The 26,263-nt window shown below is 40.9% G+C and overlaps 1 protein-coding gene across 1 annotated transcript; it reads right to left on the minus strand.

The window, feature by feature from the left end:
• Positions 1-14: 14 nt before the first annotated feature.
• LOC118791871 lies at positions 15-25,747 on the minus strand. The gene is made up of 4 exons (XM_036549348.1): positions 25,726-25,747; positions 25,182-25,379; positions 1,050-1,391; positions 15-61 (listed from the first exon to the last, which is right to left on the minus strand). Exons 1-4 carry the CDS (start codon positions 25,745-25,747, stop codon positions 15-17), a joined length of 609 nt encoding a protein of 202 aa, XP_036405241.1.
• Between the last annotated feature and the right edge of the window lie 516 nt (positions 25,748-26,263).

Raw genomic sequence — 26,263 nt, forward strand, 5'->3', positions numbered from 1 at the left:
CCAGGCTGATACGGTCAGGATTTGTCACACTCTAATGTGGGGTGCTTCTCTCCATTCAGCTCTGAGGGTGGGAAACATGATGGCTTAAACTGGGTGTGAGTGAGGGTTTTTGGGATATCTTGCACAAGCAAAACACATGCTGGAAATGAAATGCACAGTAGCTCTGAGGGACTCAGGGATGTGTACCTGGAATTTCCACACCAGTGCGCTCAACAGCAAGGCATACACCAGGCTCTTACAAAAGAACAGAGCATAGCTAAGGCGAGCTGCTTGCAGGTCCCTCCTTAGTTCATCTGCTAAAACAGCTCAGGAGTTAGGCATCTACAAGAAACATGGAAAATAACCCACACAAATAAGGGAACTAGTGTTACTTACTAATATTACTTGCTGATTATTCATTTGTAGTATTGCATTGTGGAAATTGTGATGTAGTCACATTGAGATATACAGTACTGTATGTATTTAACTTGACTTCCCATAGTTTCAGATTAGCACAGGTACTTGAAGGGATACACTTCTGTTTTCTTTTGTTTTAAACGTAATGTGAATGTAATATAGGAACATGGGTCAAATTTCATGATGAGCCAGTTAAATACAGTTCACCACAACTAATTAAAGTAACAACAGTGAAATAGAGGTAGAAAAGGCAAATCACAGACAAGTATGCATATAGAGAAAGATTGCTTTTGTTGTTATATTAGAACACCATCCAAATGGCAGTCTAGTGTAATCAGAGGTGGCTGTTATGCTACAAGCGATGGTTAAGTGGTCTATTGTCTGGAAGAATTGAAGAGATATCCCATGGGTGTGCACAGGGACTGTTTTATGTTCAGTAGGATTGCAGGAGGATGACAGTTACGGTTATAAAACACTTAGAAAATACATAGATATACACAGTCACACAAGGAGAAATGAATTACCAGAGAAACATCAAACTTACCTGGAAGACAACCTGAAAAACTACAAGCACACATTCATTTCAGCATATATGTGATACATGAAAATCAATATACTATGATCGATAGTATGTTATACATTTTTGTACACACTTTCTTCCCCATTAACGGGCTCTTCATTGGTCAGGTAACGGGTCCCATTGAACAAGCTGGTGACACAGGTGAAGGAGTTTTTGGGGTTCAGCCAGGTGCGGGCAGGGACCCAGAGCCTGCTGCTGATGCTGTAGGTCTTTGTGGATTCACCTTGCAGAGTGGCATAGTCTGTCCCACTGCCCTTCCTGATGGCCACTCTGTTCTGCTGCCAGGACACACTGATGTGGTCAGGGTAGAATTCTGTGGCCACACACACCAAGGTGACTGTCCTCTTATTCCTCACCTCCAGGGGAGAGGGGGGCAGAAGCTGTAGCTTGGGGGGAGTGATGGGGATGTCGGGATCTGAGGGGAGAGGAGAGAGGAACACATCTGTATGACTCACACAGGCACATTTGGGATGGATTGACAGCGATCCTTTAAAAAAAAAAAATCAAAATAATGATTCACTAATATTACACAATAATAAATAACTTGTGTTCATTATTTTTCAGCAGTTCAGGGGAGTCCTAAACTTCTAAACTTTTTCTGAAAATGTTTTACCTGCTCTATGCTACGGCAATGAACATCAGATGGCATCATCAGTTTGCCATATTCAGATTCTAAAAGTATTTTTTTGTTTTATTTGTTGTGTAGGTAATAGAGGAGTGCACTGACGTCATTATCTGTATCTGTATTTGTTCGAGCAACAAAATTATCTGTCTCTGTTTCTGTATTTGGATAGTAGACTGGAAGTGGGCGTGGTTTATATCGGAAGTTACGTTAAACCGGGCAAATGTATTTTCTATCCTAATTCATTGGCAATGCAATTTTTGTTTCTTCAAAGCATCAAATTTATTTAATATTGGCATATAATTAATTATGAAATATATTTTCACATCCTCATATTGTACTTTTCATCTCTCTCTCTCTTTTATTTTTAACTAAACTTAAGTTTTATGAACAGTCTGAAGCCCATGTGGTGGAAAATTTTTGATAAAGTGTATACCCCATATGTAAATTATGAGTATTGCCACTTTCACCCCCCACCCCCACCCCCCACCAAAGAAAAGCGGAGCTTGACGTGGTACGATTAAGCTTGTTACATGGTGGAAATAAGTTATTGCCAGCAAACATCATAAGCATTGCCAACAGATGTTAGCTTTTGATTTTAACCACAGTTATTGACATATTAACTGAAGTTATTGATATATTACATTAGCTATTTATTTTATCTTTACTGTACATGTGCAGGTCTGGAAGTGTATAAGGAAACCAGACAATCTAATATGTTAGCCTTAAATAATATGTATTCTATTATACTTTGTATAGTGGAAAATATTGTTTGCATTAAGCACTACGACTGAAAAGTAATATGATGTGATTCTATGCCTAAATAATGCTGGGGGTTACCCTAGGTCATAAACATTGCATGTAGGCCATTGTAAGACACCGCTAGGGGGGTAATCTTGGGGGCTATTACAGGACAGTGGGTGACCTTGGAGAAGGAACACTGCCTTCAGCATTGGCCCTCCCTGGAAGTCACCCCAGAACCTTCGTGCACTATGTTGCTGTTCTATAGTCATGCCAACTTCTCCTATTGGTTCATGGTCTACGCTTATTGTATCTTCTCTCCCTTCACTTCTCCTATTGGTTTACGGTCTACGCTTATTGTATCCTTTTTCTCTGACTTATAGTCATGCCACCTTCGCTTATTGTATCTTCTCCCCCTGACATGCCCCTACAGTGTCAGCATTTTTTGCCTCCTTTTAACATAGGCATCCCATTTTAGTTTTGTATTTTCTTTTAGGAGAATGGTGTATTAAAATGGAAAATGGGATGATCTTGAAGGAGGAGCCTGGGAGGAGTTGGAAATTGTGGTGTGGGATAGGAGGAGTGAGAAAAGGCATAAAGGATGGATGTAGGCTGAGGGGAAGGCGGAGTGATTGGGGAGTGTTTGTGAATGTATACACACCGCATATACACATTTTGCTCCGCGGACCAACCCGGTTTACTGTATGTGATTGATCACCATATGCAATAAACCAAACAACCATGATTACATCAGACTCTGTGAGGACTTATTATTTTCTGGAAGGCATCAAAATGTGGAGGAAGACCCTCGGTCCATTTGGCCCAGACCAAGGGGATATCCACCACACCCACCACCAAGAAAGAAATCCAGCTGCCACACCAGGCTTTTGTCTCGCTAGCTCTCGCACATGAGTTTCCCTGAGTGATAGCCGGGAACGGTCAGCTCTCACTCCGCTGCCTGCTTTGCGCTGACTCAGTGGGGGAGACTACAGAATATAGCGATCACTTTTCAATAATGTATAGTAAATGAAACGATTTTCGACTTGGTTTTTTAATGAAGGAGATTAACACGTACAGCTAAAAACCACAGGCTCTATGCTTCACTTTGATGTAGCCTGTAGGTTGGAGATGTAATCCATCTGCCACATTTTTTTGTCTCGCTAACTCCCGCATCTGACTCGGTCGGGGCGACTACAGAATACAGCGATCACTTTTCAATAATGTGTAGTAATTGAAACGACTTAGTCAGTGAAATCAAAGTCCTATGTTGCAAAGAGAATGGGCATTTTTATCTTGTGGCCATCCACAATGATATGAATCGATTTTAAGAAACGTAATGGCTGACGCACAGACATGATGGCTTTTTTCCGAATAATAACGAGCAACTTCGGGTAGAAGAAATATCTGTTTCCATCGCATTATTTGTGCTTTCCCGAATAACGTATTCGGATTCGGGTACATCCCTAGTAGGTAACACTAAACATGTGTTATAGTTATGTTGCATTTAATACATTTTTGTTGTATCTGATTGGTTAGCTTTTAACCTTTGCATTGGATTGGCTGGGTTTGGTTACATAGGGCTGCACACTGTAAATTGGTGCTCTCAAGATGGAAGCCTGAGATGCTTGTGTATGTTGGTTCTACTTTCGGTTATATGTGCTTTCAGTCAGCAAATAAAAAGAGCCAGGCTCCTGTGAACCCGTCATTGTGTTGTACCTTTTGAGTAGATACATGACATTATTCCCCTGTAGCCTACTTGCTGACCATCTCCCAAACCACTAACAGACTGCTAATTCCCTTCTGTTGATTTAAATGCACCACACTGTATGTGTGTGTAGTATTTATTTTTGTTTTGAAATATTTTCCAGGAGTTTTATTCAATTGCCTCTTTACAAGGGGCTGGGGAGTAATTTTCAGTTTCTACTAGATGGAGAAAAAAAAAAAAAAAAAACATTTTTTGACTCTCTTTGTAAAACCTCTGTACTCCATCTTGTTACACTGCATTTTACAACCAGGGTTGTATTATTTATTGTTGTAGTATTTATGTTGTGCCATTGTACTAAATTGAGTACATATTGTGGAAAAGCCCAAAATTGTTTTATAAGCTGGTTCATATGACATTTGAAAAGTGTCAGCATAGGAATGATTCTGGGCCTTTTGATCCCTTGCTTTTGATCCCTAAAGATGATTCTGACATAATTCTTGCTAAGTGCATTGTACTGGCAATCAGTGACAAATTATATGCTTTGCAAGTGATGCTTGCAAAAATATGAATATTTATTTTAGAAATTGGCTCTTGTCCTAAGTTATGCCTCATTTTTAAACATATCCATCATAATTATATTTATCAGAGTGCATCTTTTAAATGACTGCAACCAAGTGTGTGTGTGTGTGTGTGTGTGTGTGTGTGTGTGTGTGTAATAATTATATATATATATATATATATATATATATATATATATATATATATAATATATATATAACACACACACACACACACACACACACACACACACAGTGGGGTCCAAAAGTCTGAGACCACACTGAAAATCTCCATTTTCACATAAACCTGGCCTGGAAATAATCAAAAAGTTTGAGAATTCAGAAACATTTTAAAACAAGTTGTCATGTAAAATGAAGAAATATTTAACATTCCACACTCTTTCTAGGTCAGCAATCAAATTTAAGCAAATTTGGGGCATTGACCAACTCAACTCCTTTGTACAAAAGGTCAGATTTCCTTGAGTTGTATCCTTTCAATTGAAGCATGCGTTCAGATGACACTCAAGTGGATTTGATCTACTCAGAGTCTTGTTCAAGTAACTCAACTTGCAGCCAGTGTTCACCTGTTATAAATATGGCTGTGCCTCAAGTTTCCAGCAGACCATTACTAAGTAGCATTGTGATAGTGGGAAAAATGGCATCAGAACTAAGTGAAACCGTCAGAAGTCAAATTGTGTTATTCCAAACAAAGAGGGGCTTTCTCAGTGTTAAATCATGGCTAGACTAAAGGTTTCTAAGGGGGCAGTGCATGGAACTCAAAGGCTTTGTAGAAACTGGATCAGTTGTATCCAAAGCATGATCAGGCAGGCCAAAAGTGACCACACCATCAGAAGCTCAATACATCAAGCTTAGTTCCCTGATAGATAGAAAAGCAACTTCACAGTTACAGAATTTGCTAAATAAACAACGCAACACTCCAATCAGCAAACATACTGTCAAAAGAAAGCAGACTTGTAGTGGTCTCAGAGGATGAGTAGCAGTTTCTAAACCGCTTCTAGGGAGGGGAAACAAGGCCAAACGCTTGGGGTGGGCTAAGAAGTACCAACTACACCACTGGGAATTTCACCCAAAGAAATAGTTAACGCCCTTTTTAACAAGATGTTTGTTCCACACACACACACACACACACACACACACACACACACACACACACACACACACAAGTCCCTCCAACTAAATGAAGCAACAGAGACGTGAGTTCCGCAATAAAACAGCAAGTTTATTAAAGTAGTCGATAAAAGGAACACATAAAAACATACAAACCACAAGTTATAAAAATAGCAGTAAAAATTACAAAATAAAACCCTGACTGTTCGTCCTGCCGACCATCGGGGGCGTTACTGCTGTGCATGCGGGTAAGGGCGCTGCGGAGAGAGAGAGGGCAACTTACCGGAAGAGGAACGGGAAATAGTAGTGCTGGTGGTGCGCACCCACACTGCAAAAGGGTGAAGTACACACACACACAGCAAGCGATGAGGAAAAGGATCCACCTTTCGAAGCGCGCAATCGCCCCCTCTTACACTAGCACGGAGTCCCAGACCCACTGCACGGGTAAAAACAAAGAGCAGTAAAAACAATATACGCCCCAAGCCCCAACCCGATACACAGTTGGTTTGTCGAACGGGAGACTGCACAACACCATACAATTACCAAGTAAGTGCCCTCCCGTAGAGTAACACACAGGGATTAGCCGGTGCTATCTGGAAGTTAGCTCACCACCGAAGCGCTAGTTACCGGCACAACTATACGGAAACGGCACTACTTTTTCTTTTCGCGGACAGCGTTAAGAGCTAGTGTGGTAATAAAATCGTAACCAGGCAAAACAGCAGCCAGTACTATCCTATAAAAAAGAAATAGGAAAACAAGTTAAAAACCATAGCACTCTAATACCATATTCCTTTTGAACAAGCTTGCATGAGACACTTTCTTCCCTGATATGATCAGAAACAGAGTTACCATTGCAATAAATACACAAACGCCAAAACAATCCAAACGGCCTCCTTGTAATAGGTTGGGTGCATTCTGCATGCTAATACTATTTAAAATTTCTGCTTTACCTCAGAGGTCTAGATGCCGGGAGTTTCAAGTGCCACCAGTCCGTCTATGGAAACCTAGCATAGACAACGTTCATTAGTTTTGCCCGAGTCCATTCAACTCAGCCTGAACCCAAATAGAAAACACCAGCCTACCTTCACACAACAAAAACTCAGAATGCACAGAGGAGAACCAGAACCACAAGAGGTAAGGCGTTTTCCCTTTACCTGGCTACTATTTATAGGTCACCGTAATAATCGCGTTTCTTGCCAGCCAATCGGGTGGCTCCATCACACTGGGATAACAATGGGTCATCAGGTTTTGCACAAACTTGTGGAGTCCATGCCAGCTCGAGTGCATGCTGTCATCAAACTGTTAAGCTGATATTATCATTTGTAATAAAAAAAAATTAGTCTTACATTCGAAACAAATGCAAAATAGAAGTATTTTGACTAGTGGTCTCAGACTTCTGGACCCCACTATATATCTGCATTAATGCAGATCACAATCCCGCAAGCTGGCAACACTGTGATATTCCCTGTGAAATATTTTGCTTGTTTACAAAAACAGCCTTTCAAAATTTGTAGACTCTCAGAAAATTTTAAAGTACATTTTGAGTAAAACCTTTAGGCAGTACTGTTGCTTTCATTAAAGTCACGTTCATTTTTGATGCTAAATTTTCTTTAACTTATATGTTGGAGCCATGTACATGAAATAAAAAACGTGCTACCATGCATGGATGAAAAGTAAACATGCAAATAAACACAAAAGAAGCATATACTGTTATGGAGCTAAAATCTATATTAAACATTCAATGAGAAGTCTACTGAGCAACTGGCAATGACAAATTAAGAAAATGCTGCTGGACCACATGCTATGATGCATGCCTGCTTTCACATTGTCATGAAGGTCATTTCAATTACCATCATCCTGTCAGAAAGAATAGATTACTAAACTCCTGGGACTCTTGCCTGTACAATACTTGAGCAGTGAGCAGCTGTTTACTCACCCAGCACAGACAGCTTAGTCCCCGAGCCAAAGGAAGCAGAGATGCCTGAACACAGTATGAACACCCTGCACCAAATCTGCCTGTGGGCACCCTGCACTTGGTGTGCAGTTGCAATGTCAAATCAAGAACTTTCAGGTATTCATGTATTTCCTTTCAGATACAGTTACAAACTGAGGTACACTTAGAAAACCCGTTTCTAAAATCCACTAAATACACTTCTGTATGGTGGCAGTTTCAGATATCTGATATCAGAACTTTTGATGCATGTGGAAAAGAGACTGCAGGGCTGCATTATCTTAAGATCATTTAGCTGGTTTCGGGATGTTAGAATAATCGGAGAAACACACACAAAACTCAAAGGCTTTAGCACACACTGTACACCTCCTCTAGCAGGAACAAATATTTACAAAAGGGATATAATTACAAGAAATTTCATCTGTGTTATATCCAAGTTTAAGCTGCAATGCATAGCCGGTAATACAGTCATACCTAGATGGTAAAACATAAATGGTACTGATTGTACGGTAGTCACCCTATAGTAACTGGTGAAATTCAGCAGAAAATATCTTTTTTCATTTTATCATAATTTCTTCTGAGATTTTACACACATCTGACCATGACAAGCAATTTTGACCATGGCTGCAAAATCCTGTGCAACACAAATACGATAGCATTTTCATCCATGAAAACTTTGCTCCCAAATGCCAGACGATTTACTGAATGGTGTTCTCTTAAAATTCCAAATGAACTGTTCTATGAATATTAACATAGCATTTTTCTGAATGAATAATGGTATGGGCTTTAGATTTTATTAAAATGACTGAAATGTTGACTTCCCCAGTGGTTTTAATGGCTTTTGTATAGCAACACTCTTTCACAGCCAGAGGCCCTGCAGTACCAGTCAAACTACCAGATGTAGCTAACCAACCATAAAACTGAAAGGAAGCTGCAGGAACTAAAGCAGCCAATCTGTGATGAGTACACTGGTTCTCGTCCATTTCACAAGGTATGTAATGCTGATAAGCATTTTCTAACTAATACATTCACATATCAAACTAATACATTCACACAGGTATTTTCTGCCTGATTTTAATAACAATAAATATAACAATACAGGACATGTGTCTTTTATCTTGAAAAACTTCAAAATGAAGTTTGGCTAAAATCTCTTGAGGAGATGGGTCAATGACAAATAGCCAATAATAACAATATAACAGAGTGAAAGGAATGACCACACTGTAACCTGTTTTCACAGATAATTACATTGCTAGTAAACTGCTTCCATTGTAAATTGTATGTTTTAGTATGATTTTAATGATCAGTTTGCCCCAACAAATTATTTCATACTAGTGTTGCTCTCGATCTACAGAGATGTGCACTTTATCAGTAAGGAGATACACATGCCCCTTTCTTAGCATGGTTATACTATGCTTGGACAACATGGTCTAGGATTTGGCTGCAAGTTGGAAGGTGGATTAGGAGTAGGATAACTTCAAAACAAGGAATTTAACTTCAGATGACTGGCTACTGGTATTCCATTAGACAGTGCTTGCTAGCTACCTAGCCAGCAATAGGTGTAATCGCTTGCTGATTGTGCCATACTAGCTAGCTCATATTACATTGTAGTACAGCTTTCTTACAATGCAGCTGCTACAACACTCTAATGTTTCTCCCGTATGACTCAAATTAAGATAACTATCTCTCTGGCTAACACCAGTTATTGTATTCTTGATTCATTACAAATACATTAGTGTAAACAAGATTTGCATGTTAAATTACTACGAGTAGATAGGCGGAGTTATGGCACAATAAATTGGCTTGCTAATTCGCACTTTGCAACCAAGCTCCCTAGCTAAAATTATATAATCCACCCCAACAGTCCTGCTTTCTCCTTCCTGAATATGAAAGAGCAAAGACAAAGGAAAAGGAAGGAGAAATTCCTGATAGCGGAACTGAATTTAGCCAGGAGATGTCTCCTGGTGTTTCATTGTAGCATGAAAGTAGATCTATGTAGGTGTACATGTATCAGAGAATAAATTAGCAGCAATCTGATGCCTAAATGCATGGTAAGATTTATAGTACACAGAAACCCATACGCATCACACCTGGAGTGTTCCTGGATTACTTTTAAAGTTGTGGCAATGTTTTATATCAGGAAGGTTTCTACTTGTATATTATCCCAGAAGACTTTCAGACGCATGACAATTTCATAGATTCAATGAAAATGCATTGTTTTCTATTAAATGGATGCACTTGCTTTCTATTAGATGCATTTTTGGGGAAACAGACAATGGTCTACACAAATAGTTTTAAGAGTTTAAATTCCAAGAAGAATAAGAGGTCCTACATTCCATGGATCTGGAAAAATGGCCCTGTATGTTTTATATGGTGGCTGAAGCAGTAACTTTCTAGAAAGTGACAGTACACATAATTAGTAAATATTATGTAGCAACTAATTTCTAAGGGCATGGGGGTGACAGTGTAGCATAGTGGTAAGGTGGAGGGCTGGTAACCAAAAGGTTGCTGGTTCAATTCCCCACTAGGGCACCACTGCTGTACCCTTGGGCAAGGTACTTAACCCACAATTGCCCCAGCTGTATATATGGATAACACTGTAAATGATGTAAGTTGATCTGGATAAGAACATCTGCTAAATGCCAATTAATGCAAAAGTACATATAATAATGAAATGCTTACTGGGTTATCTACTTCATTCCACTGAGGACTATATATTTTCCTGTTTGATGTAAAGTTTTATTTCTCCACAGTCTGCCCAGTGGTGAGTACATGTTGTGTGAAGTAACTCAATGTAGCTAAAGTAACATAATCAAATTAATGCGCTGAAAAGCTTTAACAGTGTGTAGGATGGGTTTAATGCAGAGATAATTTCATGAGTTTTTTGTCTTTTGTAGTTTTTATCAGCATTAAACGTGAACTCAAAAACATTTTTGTATGTTTTTACATGATGTGCATGAGCATTATCTGTTTCTGGGATTTACTCTCACCTGGTTTGTGTTTGTAAATCATGCTCTCAAATGTGCAATATTGTGCATTCTTGAATCTTACAAATTCTTGAGTCTTCAATCTTGATGTTGACCCAAAAATCAGATACTGTATTACTCTAAATTTAATTTTCTGCCTACATCAGACTGCATACATGACAATAAGTCCATTGGAACACAGCACTCTACAGCAGCAGTACCACAAAGGACAAAAAGCATAGTCATGCCCCAGGTGCTCCATGTCCCTGACCTTAGGGCCAGCATCATTACTTGCCTACTTGATTGTTGTTTGCATGTAGGTCACTCCATTCTTGTGTTAACGATGGAGAGCAGTAATGAATTTGTTATTGCCCACATTTAGAACTTTATGTTTGGCAATGTTAATGTAAAGCAGAAGTATTCAGCCGGTGGTACAAAACTAGTGTGTGTGCACCATGAAAAGACTTGGGTATAATATTTAATGTAAGTCTGTTTGGATTTAGACATTGTGCTGAAGCAGTCAAAAAACCAAAAAAATCCCAAAATAAGACTTGTAATGGTATTTTATGTCAGACCATGTGTGGAGTCCAGTTCTGGGCAGAACACTGTAAAGAAGGACATAGAAAGCCTTGAAAAATTAAAGAGAAGGGCATTATAGCATTAAAGGGCAACAAGACTGCTTCCAGGTATCATTTAAATTATGAATGCAGACATAAGGCACTTTTTAAGTATAGAAATTAGGAGAATGAGGGGAAATTTGACTGAGGTTTTTATTTTTTTAAAGGGATAAATAAAGTGGCTGACAGAAGTGATTTAAGATCAGCTCTGTCAGCAGAACAAAAAGTCATAAACTGAGTGTTATACTGATTATAAGCAGTATTCTTAGCCTCACAAAGGTATACATGCTCAGAATTGTCATTATTTGTAGTGGAAGCAGAATGTTCGGGACCACAGTCCTAGACACAGTCTAGACTATAGGCAAAATTACAAACTTCAATGGATCCAATGGCCTGTTCCCATTATTAAAAATCTTTATGTTTTTATTGTAGGAGTGATATAACAGAAGACTGCATACCCCAACCTTTAACTGGCTCACAGATGCTGCATGGGAGGGCAGAGCTGTGAGCCTCACTGGTGTAGTGTTTGAGAAGAAAGGGAGCTCTGTTTTGCTGGACGCACACAGCCCTAGTGGAAAGACACACAGCCATAGAACTTATCACGGACTTCAGGAAACACAGACAAGTCCACGCCCCTCTCCTCATAAATGGAGAACGTGTGGAAACTGTCACCACCTTCAGGTTTCTGGGCACCCACACCTCTGCAGATCTCTCCTGGACATCCAACACCAAGGCCTTAGTGAAGAAGGCTCAGCAGCGGCTGCACTTCCTGCGTGTCCTCAGGAAGAACAACCTGGACAAGAAGCTGCTGCTGGCCTTCTATCACTCCTCTGTGGAGAGCATATTAACATACTCTCTGGGGTGTGGTACGCAGGCTCCACAGCTGAGGACAGGAAGGCTGTGCGGAGGGTTATTAACACCGCCCAAAAAATTATCGGCTGCCCTCTGTCCTCCCTGGATGACATATCCAGATCCCGCTGCCTCAGTAAAATTAAGGCCATCACAGGAGACTCCTCACATCCCGCCTATCACCTGTTTGACCTGTTGCCCTCCGGACGGCGCTTCAGGTCAATCAAGTCCCACACCACCAGACTAACAAATAGCTTCTTCCCCTGGGCCATACGGACTGCTAACAAACACTGACCCCCCCCCCCCCCCCCAACCCTCTACCTCAATACAACTGTGCAATTCCACTGTGCACTTTAAGTAGTTTTTAAAAAAGGCCATATTAACGCACAAGTTTTTCTTTATATTTCTTTTCATTTACAATGTGTCTTCTTTTTAAATTTGTAAATTTGTATTTTACTGTATTTATTGTATTTTATTGTATATTTTGTATATTTTTTTTCCTATGTCGCGTGCCTTATTTGTACTGTGTTTACATAAATGTTCCTCAGTGCGCTGCTGTTGCAGACCACCCACAATTTCGTTGCACCCCCACCGTGCAATGACAATAAAGTCTATTCTGATTCTGATTCTGATTTGGGTGTCAGGGTGAGAGCACCGTGAACAGTATGAACAGTATGCCCCATTGCTTTTAGTGATACTTCTCTGTACCCCTGCTACTCTCCTTTTAATTCTCAATCTCATTTGACATTTTGAATTTTGGTCATTTTAATCACTCTTTGAGAATAATTTTCAAGTAAGCCATATCATCTATTATTCTTCTTAATTATTTATTAGATTTTTTTGTGATCAATTGTTTTTATTAATCAACATATAACAAGCCACCCATTGTACAGGCTTGTGCCGGGAGAGAGAAAGGAGGTTAAAAGAAAAAGAAAAAAAAAATCGCACCTCAGTACATCAACAATACCCCCTCCCCACCTTTCCCTGAGCCCTGGTAGACTATAGTCAGATAAAAAACAGCATCATACATCTCTGGTTTTAATCCGGGTAACAATTGTGTATAAGAAATGTATTGACTTCTCTCTGGCTCCATGTACTCTTGTGACTGAAGTCTCCATGTGTAATATATCCAAATAAGGCAGGAACCATTGTCTCATGGAGAGAGTGTGTGGTGACTTCCATCTAAGTGCCACCATCTTTTTAGCAGCTGTAATGCCTGCTAGCAAAGCTCTCTTCTAGACACAGGGGAGGACTAGATCTGAGTCATCTCCCAGGAGTAAAAGAGTTGGGGAACAGGGGATCTGTACTGAAAAAATATCTGATAGTTCAGAAGCCACATTTTGCCAGAACTCTGCCACCCCAGGACAGCCCCAGACCATATGCATAAAGGTACCAGTGGCTGTATTACTATCATCTTGTGGACAAAATGGGCACAAAGGAGTAGCTACCAATTTCATAAGAAAGCGTTTCCTAGGAGTCAGATATAGTCTATGAATGAAATTGTAATGAACCATCTGATGATCTGGGTTTCTTAACGAAAGGATAACATTATTCCAAATTGTGCTCCAATTAATAACCACTTCCAATTGATTTAAATCCCTGGACCAAATTAAACTAGAGGAGAAAGCTAAATATGATGCCTTTATCAAAACCGAATATATTTTAGTCACCATTCCCTTAGTTTTACCCCGTGTCCAGAATACCATGAAGAGTGTGTAAAGGTAGTGTGAGTCTCCAAGGGACACCATATGCATGTAAAGCTGCCCTAATTTGCAAATAAAAGAAAAATGTCACACCAGGTAAATTATATTTATGAAGTCCTGGAACGAGCACAGACCATGATCTCCAAAAATATTGTTCATAGGGGTATAACGGTACGCAGAAGTCATGGTTCGGTTCACACCACGGTTTGGACATCAAGGTTCGGTATGAGTTCGGTACAACGGGGGAAAAAAGCAACAAAAAACCCCAAATGTATAAGGCTAGGTTTCTCTTCATTTATTTTGAATAGACAGTAGTGCTACAAGTTACAGTCTGTCCCACCTAGTGTCATATAGTCCCCCCTGAGGCAGTTGGTACAGCCTGTAGTGTATTAAGCAGTAAAATGTAAACAGTGAACATACACTCTCGCATAGGTCATATTTTATGGAGGGGTGATAAAAAACAAAAGACAATAAGTCACAATCGGCTTCAAAACTGAAAAGCATCCCTTTGTGTTATAAAAGTACAAAATAAATAGAATAATAAAAAATAAAACTCGTGCATTAGGAGTGTTTCAATTTGTACCACTTAGGCTATATTTAAACATTCAAAGCTTAAGCCCAACCCCTTCCAAAAAAAAGACAAAGGAAAACACCTTTGGTAGTAGGGAGGGACTGAGATAGCAGGTATGTCAAACAAAAAGGTCACAATAGACTCCAAAATTGAAAAGCATCTCTTATGTTATGAAAATACTACAAAATAAATAAAGTGTTTCCAATTACTTCGGCCTAAGGCTGATGCAAAATAAAAGGCAATACATAACTGAATAACATTTCCTGGTGTGAAAATACAAAATAAATACAATGTAATAAAACATAAGATAAAATAAAACCTGTGCCTTTAGGAGCAATGTATCACATTTGTGATTAACATGTGACTACTGTAAGGCCATTATGTACCTCCTAAAGGTAATCAAGCTTCATTCCATTTTCAAGTTTTTCTTGTTTGTCCACATTGTCAGTAGTGAGGGCAGATCTGTTGGCAGTAACTATGTCACCTGCTGTCGAGAAAACCCTCTCGCTGGGGACTGAGGTGGCAGGTACAGCCAGGAAACATTTTGCCAACATGGCTAGATTAGGATAAACAGACTCATGAGCCTTCCACCAAGCAAGCGGGTTGCAATCAGTTGAAACACACTCCTTTGCCATGTAGGCATACACTTCCTCCTGCTGCTTCAAATCAGGCTGGTTCCTCTGGCCAATTTTAAAGAGTGGGCCAAAAAGTTCTGCCATGGCTGACCTCTTTGGAGGAGGGGAAGATGCAATGGAGTGGCCTGTGAAGTTGATGGACTGACCTCTGTAGTCTCTCTGGTCTCACCCTGCAGTATGAAATGACAAAAACATTGTCATTAATAATTAGTGAGTTCAGTGACCACTGTAACAGTAAAATGTTAAGTTAAGACATGAGAGGTCTTTTAAAAATATTAAAATATAAACCTTAATGTAAAATTAATACATAATACATACATGTTCTGCTCTGCTCAGAACTTCTGTGATGAGATCTTCATAGATTCTCTGATGACAGGCAGGATCCAAGTGAGGAAGTGTCTTGAACCTTGGATCCAGAGCAGTGCACTTGTGAAAGAAGTCCTGAAGACCAGGGTCAGAGTATCTGTTTTGTAGGTTTTCTCTGATGGCATGCTTGATTTCCCTGGCAGTGGGAGTGTCGTCATCATTTTGTTCCATGGATTTCAGGATCATTGTTTTCAGTGGTAGAATCATCAAAACCGATGGTGTTGTTTCAGTGCTCAGTATTGTAGTAATTTTCTTCAAAGACTTCATAATCTCAATCACACTCTCTGCAAAACTCACCTCCAGGTCAGACAGATTGGCAATCTCCTTGTTCTTGAGGGCCTTCTCTGTTAGCGCGGAGTAAACAGCAGATTGCTGTTCCAGATACTGCTCAACCATGTCATAGCTGGAGTTCCAGCGCGTGGACACATCGTTGATGAGACTGTTTTGGCAAGTGAAGCATCTCCTGCTTGCTCTCTAAAATATGAGCTGCCGTTGTGCTTCGGTGGAAAAAATTAACAGCTCTTCGGATTTTCCCCAGGAGTCGAGATACCTGGTTGACTGCCATTGCTTTCTGTGATGCTAAGTTTAAGGTATGGGCAAAGCATGCTATATGTGGACCTAGTCCTGCTTCACTGACGGCATTGACAATGTTTCTTGCATTGTCTGTGGTCACTGCGATAGTGGTTCTGGGCGGTCACTGTGAGATAGCTTTCGGTAGCACAGGAGCTCCATCCTTCGGTTGTTAGTGCAACAGCGGGTGCAGCGGACAACTCGTGCTCGATCACTGCTCGTGTACGCCTGTGAAGGGCAGGGACCATGGATTGGCTTACGTGCGCACGGGATGAAACATTGTAACGAGGCTCGAGCACTTTTAATAAATACTTGAAGCCGCGGTCCTCTACCACTGCATATGGGCGCATAGCCGTCTGCTGTCTGTCTGCACTCGCATCTAGAGGCTGCTTAAAAGCAGCGGCGATAGTTGGACTCCTGTTTTGTTTTGTTATGTTTTTTTTTTGCCTAGCTCCGGTGATTGGCACATCTGGGTGATGCCGTCGAATATGCGTTAGCATGTTCGATGTGTTTCCGCACACATACCCTACAACTGTCGAACAACGCCATCACACCGTCCTCGTCCGATCCACCTCTCGCTCTCCATTGTTGTCGTAGTTCACTGGGAACCCAAAATTTTCCCACACAGCTGATTTAAAAGAAGCAGGCGGGTCTTCTAGCTCCTGTGCATTGTTTACACTCGGCATAGTGTGACTGACTCAGTCAGACGCCAATTAGCTTGAGCTAAACTTGCTAAAGCTTTACAGCTTAAGGTTTCCAGGTGGAACTGGCGCTTGTAAAATGGTTCCGCATTACGTTCATCAATCTTCGCACATAAATGTCGCGTATTCTCCGTACGACTGCATGCACCGAACCGTGACGTCCGCACCGTGACGGTTCGGTACGAATACACGTACGGTTACACCCTTAATTGTTCAGTGTATGTATTCTTTTTTTGACCATGCAGGATAGGTTATAGATCTGCCAGTAATGAGAAATTATTAAATATAGGAGAATTACAATGAAAAACTATTTTGTGTGTTTTTCCACAAGACGCCAAACCGTCAACAGGTAAGAGACTATAGGGCCAAATCTTAATTTAGAAAATTTGAGTGGAACATTTGATAAGTCAGTTCCTGAAGCCTGATGGACCAGCCTCTCTTCTAAAAATGCCAAGAGACATCTGGTTTAGGATTAAACCATGTACTGAGCGACCGCAGAACAAAAGACCACACGTAAAATTCAAAATTGGGGACAGATAAACCTCCATCCCTCCTATCTCTCTGCAGGGTTGATTGCTTAATTCTTGGACGTTTACTGTTCCATATGAATTTAGAGACCTTTGAATGCAGCTTGTCCCAAAAATCAGTGGAGGGGGAAAGAGGGAGCATAGAGCTGATAAAATTCACCCGAGGTAATACATTCATTTCCGAAACGAACTGGGAAGTTGGTCCCATCTGTCCAAATCTTCACACACTTTCTTAAAAATATAAGTGCAATTTACTGTGACTGTGGTTTGTACAGAAGGGGATATCAACCCCCAAATATTTAAAGTGAGAAACTACAGGTAATGTCACCGGGATGTTTGCAGTTCTCCTTTTTTCATTGAGGGGAAAAAGAGATGATTTAAGACAATTGATTTTATAACCTGATATTATGATGTTTTATATGATAATCCACCATAGCTGGTGGATTATCATATAAAACCTTTACCATATGTATAAATTCATTCCCGAGACCGATGTGTTCCAAAACCGCCCAAAGATACTGCCACTCCAACCGGTCAAATGCTTTTTCTGCATCCAGGGACAATACTGCACATGGCGAATCTAATTCTGTTGCTGAGTGGATGATATGTAGTAGGCTAACCTACGCACATTATCCGATGCAAGACGAGATTTTATAAAGCCTGTCTGGTCATCGTGTAGGCTATTAGTTTCGTCACGTGTCTTTCCAAACGGTGAGCAAGTACTTTGGCATAACTTAGCATCTGAATTAATTAAAGAGACGGGTCTATAGCTACCGCAATCTTGTGGATCCTTGTCTTTTTTAACAATAAAGAGATGACCGCCGTGTTCAAATCATTCGTAAAAGATCCCTTCTTTACTGCCGAATGAATCATGTCAAGTATCAGAGGGCCTAATTGTGACCAAAATGTCAAGAGGAATTCTGGAGCAATCCCATCCAGGCCTGGTGATCTTCCTTTTACTCATGCTGCGCACCGCGTCCTCGAATTCCTGTAACGTAATGGGTACTCCGAGCGAGGCGTGGTAACTGCAAGTCCTGAAGGAAATGTTCGCATTCCTTTTGACTGTAAGAAATATCCGATTTGTACAGATTAGCATTAAAAGAACGAAATTCTGAATTTATCCGCATAGGTTCACTAAGCAATTCTCTCCCTATTGCAGCAATATCGGTAAAATGTTCATTTGCACGGAGACGTAAAGCCAAAAGCCGACTGGGACGTGATCCGTTGAAATAGTATCGTTGTCTAACCTTATGAATGAGGAATTCTTCCCGGTGACGTTCTAATAAATTAAGATCTTTCCTGACAATAACACGTTCTGCAGCAGTTCTGTCACAAAACTTTACCTGCAATGCGTTTTCGAGCCTCCCTAAATGATTTTCGAGTGAAAATGATTTGTAACCGAGTTTTATTTAGATTGGAAGCGTAAGATATCGCGTTGTTTCTGACAAAACCTTTAACTGCCTCCCAAATTATCCGAGGATCGTCTACGGAACCTTTATTAAAACGTAGGAAATCTTCCAGCTGTACTTTAAACTGTAATTTAAACGATTCATTCCGCAGCAAAGTGGTGCTGAAACGCCATTTAGCCGCTCGTCCGATAATTCTGATAGCTGTATCGAACACTTAACAATATGATTTGAAAGAGCAACAGGTATTAATAATATATCGGCAACATCTTTAAGTATGTCCCTGGATGCGAAAATTATAATCGATCCTCGAGTAAGTCTTATGTCTGTTTGAAAAAAAAGAATAAGACCTAGTTGTGGGATTTAGCGTACGCCACATATCTATTACTGAAACTTCCGATGCCCACCTTCTTAACGCCATGGATGCCAGGTGTTGATTCCTCCCTGCCACTGAACCAGTCATATCTAGTGAGTGCTCCCATACCGCATGAAAATCGCCCCCAACGACCAGACAGAACCCTGACAAATCTAATACAGTCTTGGTTAAATTATCAAAGAAACTATGGTCGTATGAGTTAGGCGCATAAACATTCACAAATGCAATTTTCCTGCCGCATATCATTGTTTTTACAAAGCGATCCTACTCTCGGTGTCGCTCCCTTCCCCAAGTACAGTCAATTTTAGGGTGCGTTTCCCCACAATCGCGACCCCTCTAGTTTTATCGAACATGAGGAGATCAGTACACGGCAGTGTTTATTATTCAGTCTCCTGACGTCCTTTTGCAAGAGATGCGTCTCTTGAAGCATGGCTGTATCAATTTTCATTCTGTAAAACAAATCTAGAATCCCTTGCTCTTGCTCGATTGCTCTAGCCTGGACGAGTTCCTGCTGTGTTTGTGGAGTGGTCTATGTGCTATTACATTCAATAAGATAAAAATAAAAATTGGGGCTATTTACCTAGCTATTACATAAGGTAGGTCTGATCTGCTCCTACAGTTGAATCTTTTGTTGCCATTAGGGGACAGAGAGGGAATTTTCCACTTTTTCCCTCCGTCGTAGCTAATTCGCCTCTATCCGAGGAGGGGTTTTTTGTGATTTTTCGCCCTCTCAGGAGCAAATCCTTAAATAATTAAGCAGCACACTTTAGCTAGCTAGTCGGGTAGTTTAGCTAGCCAGCCGGTTCGCTTGTTTACTTTTTTTCTACTATTTTTCATCGTCAGATTTTAGGATATTCTTATTCTGGTTGTGTTAGCGCGTCTGCTGAACTGTAAACGTAGTTTTATTGTATTTAGGCTAAGTGGCATTTCTTGTGCTTGATTTCTGCCTTTGACTGTTCTGAGCCATCTCGGAGCTTATAGCACTTTTTTAGCTGGTAATTCTGTCTCGGCAGTAAATCTTTATTTAGGGAAAGCATTTCAGTTAGGGCAAAAGATGTGGCCAAAACTCTGTGAGAGTTGCCGGATGATCGGATTTCTGGAGGGAGACCTCCAGGATGAGTTCATCTGCGACCGTTGCCGACTTGTTGAGCACTTGGAGAACAAGATTCTTGATCTCGAGGCCCAACTAGTTGGACTCCACAGTAATGCTGAATAGTTAGAGTTCCAGGAACTGATTAGTACGTCCTATAGAGAGATAGTGTGCTCACCCAAGCCGGGTAGGGGGGAAGATACAGATTAGATAGGGTGAGAGAGCTGGGTTACAGTAGGGCGTAGGCGTAGAAAGGGGCACAAAATTCCAAGAGGGGCGGCATCTCCAGGGATCGTGGTGACCAACCGTTTTGTGCCACTGCAGGACAAGTTGGCCCACGATCCTGAGAGTGGGAGGACTGAAGAGCCCCAGGGCACCCAGGTGGCCTCATCCTCCAAGAAAAGGGAGTTTGTGATAGTGGGGGACTCAGTTAGAGGAGTAGATAGCATAGTGTGTTCGCACAACAAGGAATCTCACATGGTCTGTTGCCCAGGTTGGAGACCTCCTGGAGAGCGTGGACAAGCTCCTGGCCAGAGCGGGGGAGGATCCAGTGGTCATGGTCCATGTTGGAGCCAATGACATAGGAAAGGGTAGGTTCGGGGTTCTGCAAGAAAAATTTATTGAGCTAGCGGGGAAGATTAGGAGCAGAACCTCCACGGTAGTCTTCTCTGGAATTCTACCAGTACCACATGCAAGCAAAGGGAAGCAAGCCTTTATATGGAGGTTTAACACGTGGCTACAAACCTGGTGTAGGAAAGAGGGGTACAGGTTTATGGGGCACTGGGACTCCTTTTGGAACAGGGGTGACCTGTACAAGCAGGTACAGCTGCACTGGGCCAGCGTATGCTTAGGGTAGCAGAGGGTTATTTAAACTAGGGTCGGGGGGGGGGGGGGGGGGGGGGCAGGGAGTTTATACAGTGAGATGGGCAGGGATAGACAGACTGCTGGAATAGAACACACCATGGCTGAATATTTTCTTGGTAGTGAGGAAACGATGCTTGTAAATCAGTCAGAGCAGCACTGTAATAGAGGTGGTTCTGAGCAGTTGGGGGCGGGGGTGAAGGGCAAGAGAGGCACACGTGGTACCCTGAAATTCCTCTGTTTAAATGCTAGAAGCATAAAAAATAAAATTCTCGATCTGGAAACCGTTATGAGTAATAGTAACTTTGATGTTGTTGGGATTACAGAGACGTGGCTTGGTGCAGGGGATGGGGATGAGTACAACGTAGAGGGATACAAGCTGCTAAGAAAAGATAGAATCAATAGAGGAGGAGGAGGCGTAGCTCTCTATGTAAAGGATAACTTTAATATTCAGGAAATACCAGGAATGGAGCCCCTTGGTGTTAGTGAAGACATATGGATTAAGATATTGGGGGAAAATGAAAAAGGTCTGAATGTTGGAGTATGCTATAGGCCACCAGCCTCAGACAGCAATGTCAGTAGTATGCTCTTTGATAACATTAAACTAGCATGTCAGGAGGGTGAGACAATAGTAATGGGGGACTTCAACTACCCTTCAATTAATTGGGAAGCTGTGTCAGGTCAAGGTAAATGTGAGGAAGAGTTTTTGGATGTTGTAAATGACTGTTCTTGATACAGTCTTTTACTCAATCCACGAGAGAGAACACAATCCTAGATCTGGTTCTGTGTAATAATCCTGATAGAATTTGCAGTATTGAGGTAGGGGAACTACTCGTTACAAGTGACAATAGTTCAATTACATTTGAAGTTTTTAGGCAAGTTAAGTCTGCATTCTCCAATGCTAGAGTATTCAACTTTAGACAGGCTTACTTTATTAAAATGCGTGATTATACAAGGAATATAAACTGGTTACCTCTTCTAGGTGGTAAAACTGTCAAAGAAATGTGGTGCATATTTAAAACGATTATTCTGGATGTACAGTGAAAATTCATTCTGGAAGTGAGAAAAGGGAAGCTGAAAAAGAAGCATCCACAGCGGATGAATAAGTCCCTACGGAACAGTTTGAAACAAAAAAGGACATTATTTAGAAAATACAAGTTGGAGAGCTCAGATAGTAATAAGATTGAATACAGTAACATGCGAGCTGAAGTTAAGAAAAAACTAAGGGAAGCTAAAAGGTGTTTTGAAAGACAGATTGCACTAGATGCAATGAGTAACTCTAAACGTTGTTTTCAATATTACGGTAGAAAAAGCATAGTTAAGGATGAAATAAGAGGTATAAAAAATAAGGATGGCGTTATGGTTTACGATAACAAAGCTATTGCCGATACAATAAACAGTTACTTTGTGGAGAGTTTCACTAGTGACGTGTTTTCGCATATGCCTTCAGGTGCAGTCAGTTCTCAGAGACTTATAGAGGAAATTGATTTAAATGATGCAGAAGTACTAGATAAACTTCAAAAACCTAAAACAAATAAGGCAGCAGACTCCGATGGAATATATCCAAGAGTTCTCAGAGAACTAGCAGAGGTGGTTTACAAGCCTCTGACAGTTATTTTTAAGCAATCCATTAAAACTGGAGAAATGCCAGATGACTGGAAACATGGCAGTGTAGTACCTATCTACAAGAAAAGAGACCGGACTGAACCAGGAAATTATAGGCCTGTCAGCTCAACTTGTATCGCATGCAAAATACTAGAATCCATCATTAGGGATAATTTGCAATTATTCCTGGAACGAAATGGTGTTTTAAATGATAGCCTACATGGTTTTCGCAGGACTTCTTTGAGGAAGCTACAGCATGTCTGGACTCAAACCAAGCTTATGATATTATCTATTTGGACTTTCAAGAGGCATTTGACAAAGTTCTGCACAAGAGGCTCATACTGAAAATGAAATCTGCAGGAATTATAGAAGCTATCACCGAGTGGGTTTGAAGTTGGTTGTCTAATAGAAAGCAGACTGTAACTGTGGGAGGAATTGTATCAGTGCAGGATCCTGTACGAAGTGGAGTCCCGCAGGGATCGGTGTTGGGGCCTTTGCTATTTCTTATATACATAAATGATCTTGATGCAGAGGTTAGTAGTAAAATTTGCAGATGACACAAAACTAGGGGGTCTAGCCAACAGTATAGAATCAACCAAGGTAATACAGGAAGACCTAAACAGCATCCAAAAGTGGGCAGATACCTGGCAGATGACATTCAATTTAGCTAAATGTAAAGTCTTGCATGTGGGAAATAAGAACCTTAGACAAGACTACTTCATGGGTGGAAAAAAACTAGAATGTGCTCAATTTGAAAAAGACTTGGGAGTAATAGTTGAGCCAAGCTTAACAGGATCTAGGCAGTGTGCTGCAGCAGTAAAAAAAGGCCAACAGGATGCTGGGATATATAGCCAAAAGTATTGAGTATAAATCTAAAGAGGTTATATTGAAATTATACAATGCCTTAGCCAGACCTCACTTGGAATACTGTGTGCAGTTCTGGGCACCGCAGTATAAAAAAGATACCGAAGCTCTAGAAAAGGTTCAAAGAAGGGCAAATAAATTAGTTCCTGCCATGAAATATAAAAGCTACGAGGAAAGACTCAAGTTACTTAACCTATTTAGACTAAGCAAGAGGAGGCTTAGGGGTGATTTAATTGAGGTATTTAAATTTATAAAAGGATTCAATAAGGTTAACTATAATAGATTCTTTGGGGTGAGTTCAGTCTGTAAAACAAGAGGATATAAATGGAGACTAGTTAAGAGTAAGTTCCACACTGATATAAGGAAATATTATTTTACACAAAGAGTTATTAATACATGGAATATGTTGCCAGGTCATGTCACAATATTAAAGTAACATAACCTAATTACTTTCTGTTACGTTTGGATTGGATTGGATGTGCTAGTGAAATTGTTTAGCCTAATATAATGTTTTATGTTCTTTGTTAGGAACAAAGAGAGTGGGAGGACTGAAGAGCCCCAGGGAATCCAGGTGGCCTCATCCTCCAAGAAAAGGGAGTTGGTGATAGTGGGGGACTCAATCATTAGAAAAGTAGATAGCATTGTGTGTTCGCGCGACAAGGAATCTTGCATGGTCTGTTGCCTGCCTGGTGTTTAGGTTGGAGACCTCCTGGAGACCGCGGACAAGCTCCTGGCCAGAGCGGTGCGAAATACGGGGGTCTTGGGGGTCCTAGACCGCTTGATTCACACTTGAGACCCCCTGAAAGCCTCAACAGCAAAAACTGGGGGAGGGGCTCTGGAAAAATCTTCAAAAACTTTTGTCACTTTCAATTGTCACTAAAATGTCTTTTAACCCTTAAAGCCCGACAGACGCAGCCTGCGTCCAAATTCACATCCCTTCTTCTCGGTTGAATTGCTCACGAAGAATTCATCGCTAACGATGCTCGTTGCTTGTCTATGCGACAAAATGTTGGCGAGAAAAATAATTTTGAATTTACATCAAATTTAATCATAGCTACAATCTGTATACAGCTCTGCATCCATCTCCACACCCATTACTCTTGTTTGAATTAGCCTACTCGTCATTGCATAGATATGGAACACATATCACAGAGAAAAGCAGAACCTGAACTTTGTAATGATGCTAGTCACATATTTGTACATACCTAAGTAATCAAGTTATGAAGAAAGATAAAACTTCTGCAAAGTAATATCTTTACTAATTTCTTCACCCATTTTCACACTCCTGCTTCTCGGTTGAATGAGTCATTTAGTCCCTATCGCTTCACAACGTACCGCATATCAAAATAAACAGCAGAACTTACCTTTTCCGATGATACTATATTTCTCTGTGTGACGAAGCCTTGTCGAGTAATCCGGTGTTGAAATCACAGCAAATGTCTGCATTGTCTCCAACACAGGGCTCATATTATTTTTCGTTTGTAGCAGGAGCTACTATGCAAACTACGCCACCTTGGGAGTTGCACCCAAAGAATTAATTCTCTACCCCTTTGTGGTAACACGTTGGTTTCTTACACAGGCCCCTTCAATTTAATGAAGCAACCAGAGACGTGAATCCCATAAAAAAAAAAATATTGTTTATTACAGCAAAAGCAAACACAAGTATTAAAACACACACACAAAAAACACAGATTTTATCAATAAAAAATAGTTGCTCCTCCTCCACGCCAGTAGGGGAGGTACGGCTGTAATGCCTGCGGGTGAGAGAGCTACCGGGGAGAGTCAGTGACTTACCGGAAAGGGACCAACCAAGCACACGTGACCGTAGCCGACATTCACACACTGCAAAATGGTGAAGCACAAATAAGTGAAACAACCTCAGGTGACTCAATGTCTGCACACGCACACCCACACTTAAGTGAACAAAAGATCCCCTTCCGAAGCGCGCGGTCACCCGTCTCCACCGACACGGAGTCTCACACCGCGCACACACTCAACCAAAAAGAAAACAATTTTAAAACAAAACGGAGGCCGAGCCCCAACTCTACAGTTGGTTTGTCCACTAAGCTAAAGATTATCGATACCCGACACCACACAGAATGTAAGCAACCCGTCGCTTGCTAGCTACTGGGAAAGGGGGCTTGCTTGCTAGGCAAGTCCGTGGGTCTGGTAACACGATATGCGCTAGCAACAATTGATAAAAGCTAGCTAGCTAAAACACTCAGGCAAAACAGCAGCCAGCCATCCTAAAAATAAAAATAGGAAAAGCAGTTAAAACGAGTGTTATCTCGATGTAATCTTTTCTTAGCAGGTTCTCCCCACTTTGTGCAATATATACCATGAGGAGTAGAATGCTTCATGTAGCTATCATTGCAAGAATTAAGAGGGTAAAGAGCCAGGGAAACCGACACTCTCAACTACAGATATTTTACATCTTATTTAGTTTGTCACTTTACCTTGGGAATATAATGACAGCGATCTCAATCAAGCAGCGCCCGTCTGTCCACAGGAACCTAGAATGAACAAGTCTCGTCAGATTTGCCAAAAGCAGTACGACAAGTGGATGAAGACGCCAGCCTACCTTCTCGGGACATGTATTCAGAGTGCCCAGGGGAAAACCGGAACCAAACAGGTAAGACGTTCTCTTTTCTCTTTGGCTACCACAACCTATTTATAGGAATAGGGAATTGATTGTGTTTCCTGACCGCCAACCGAGTAGCTGGTTGCCTGGTAACCGCGCATTGAGCGTCCAACCAGCTAGCTATGCCACACGTTCAAACTGGGATGTAAACACAAAATAATGTATTTGCTTTTCATTGCAATGAGTCAAAAGCCATCTCCCAGCGCCCTCCCGTTTTGTTGTTTCTCCCGGGAAA

This window comes from Megalops cyprinoides, chromosome 17 (assembly GCF_013368585.1).
Source record: "Megalops cyprinoides isolate fMegCyp1 chromosome 17, fMegCyp1.pri, whole genome shotgun sequence".
Classification (NCBI taxonomy): Eukaryota; Metazoa; Chordata; class Actinopteri; order Elopiformes; family Megalopidae; genus Megalops; species Megalops cyprinoides.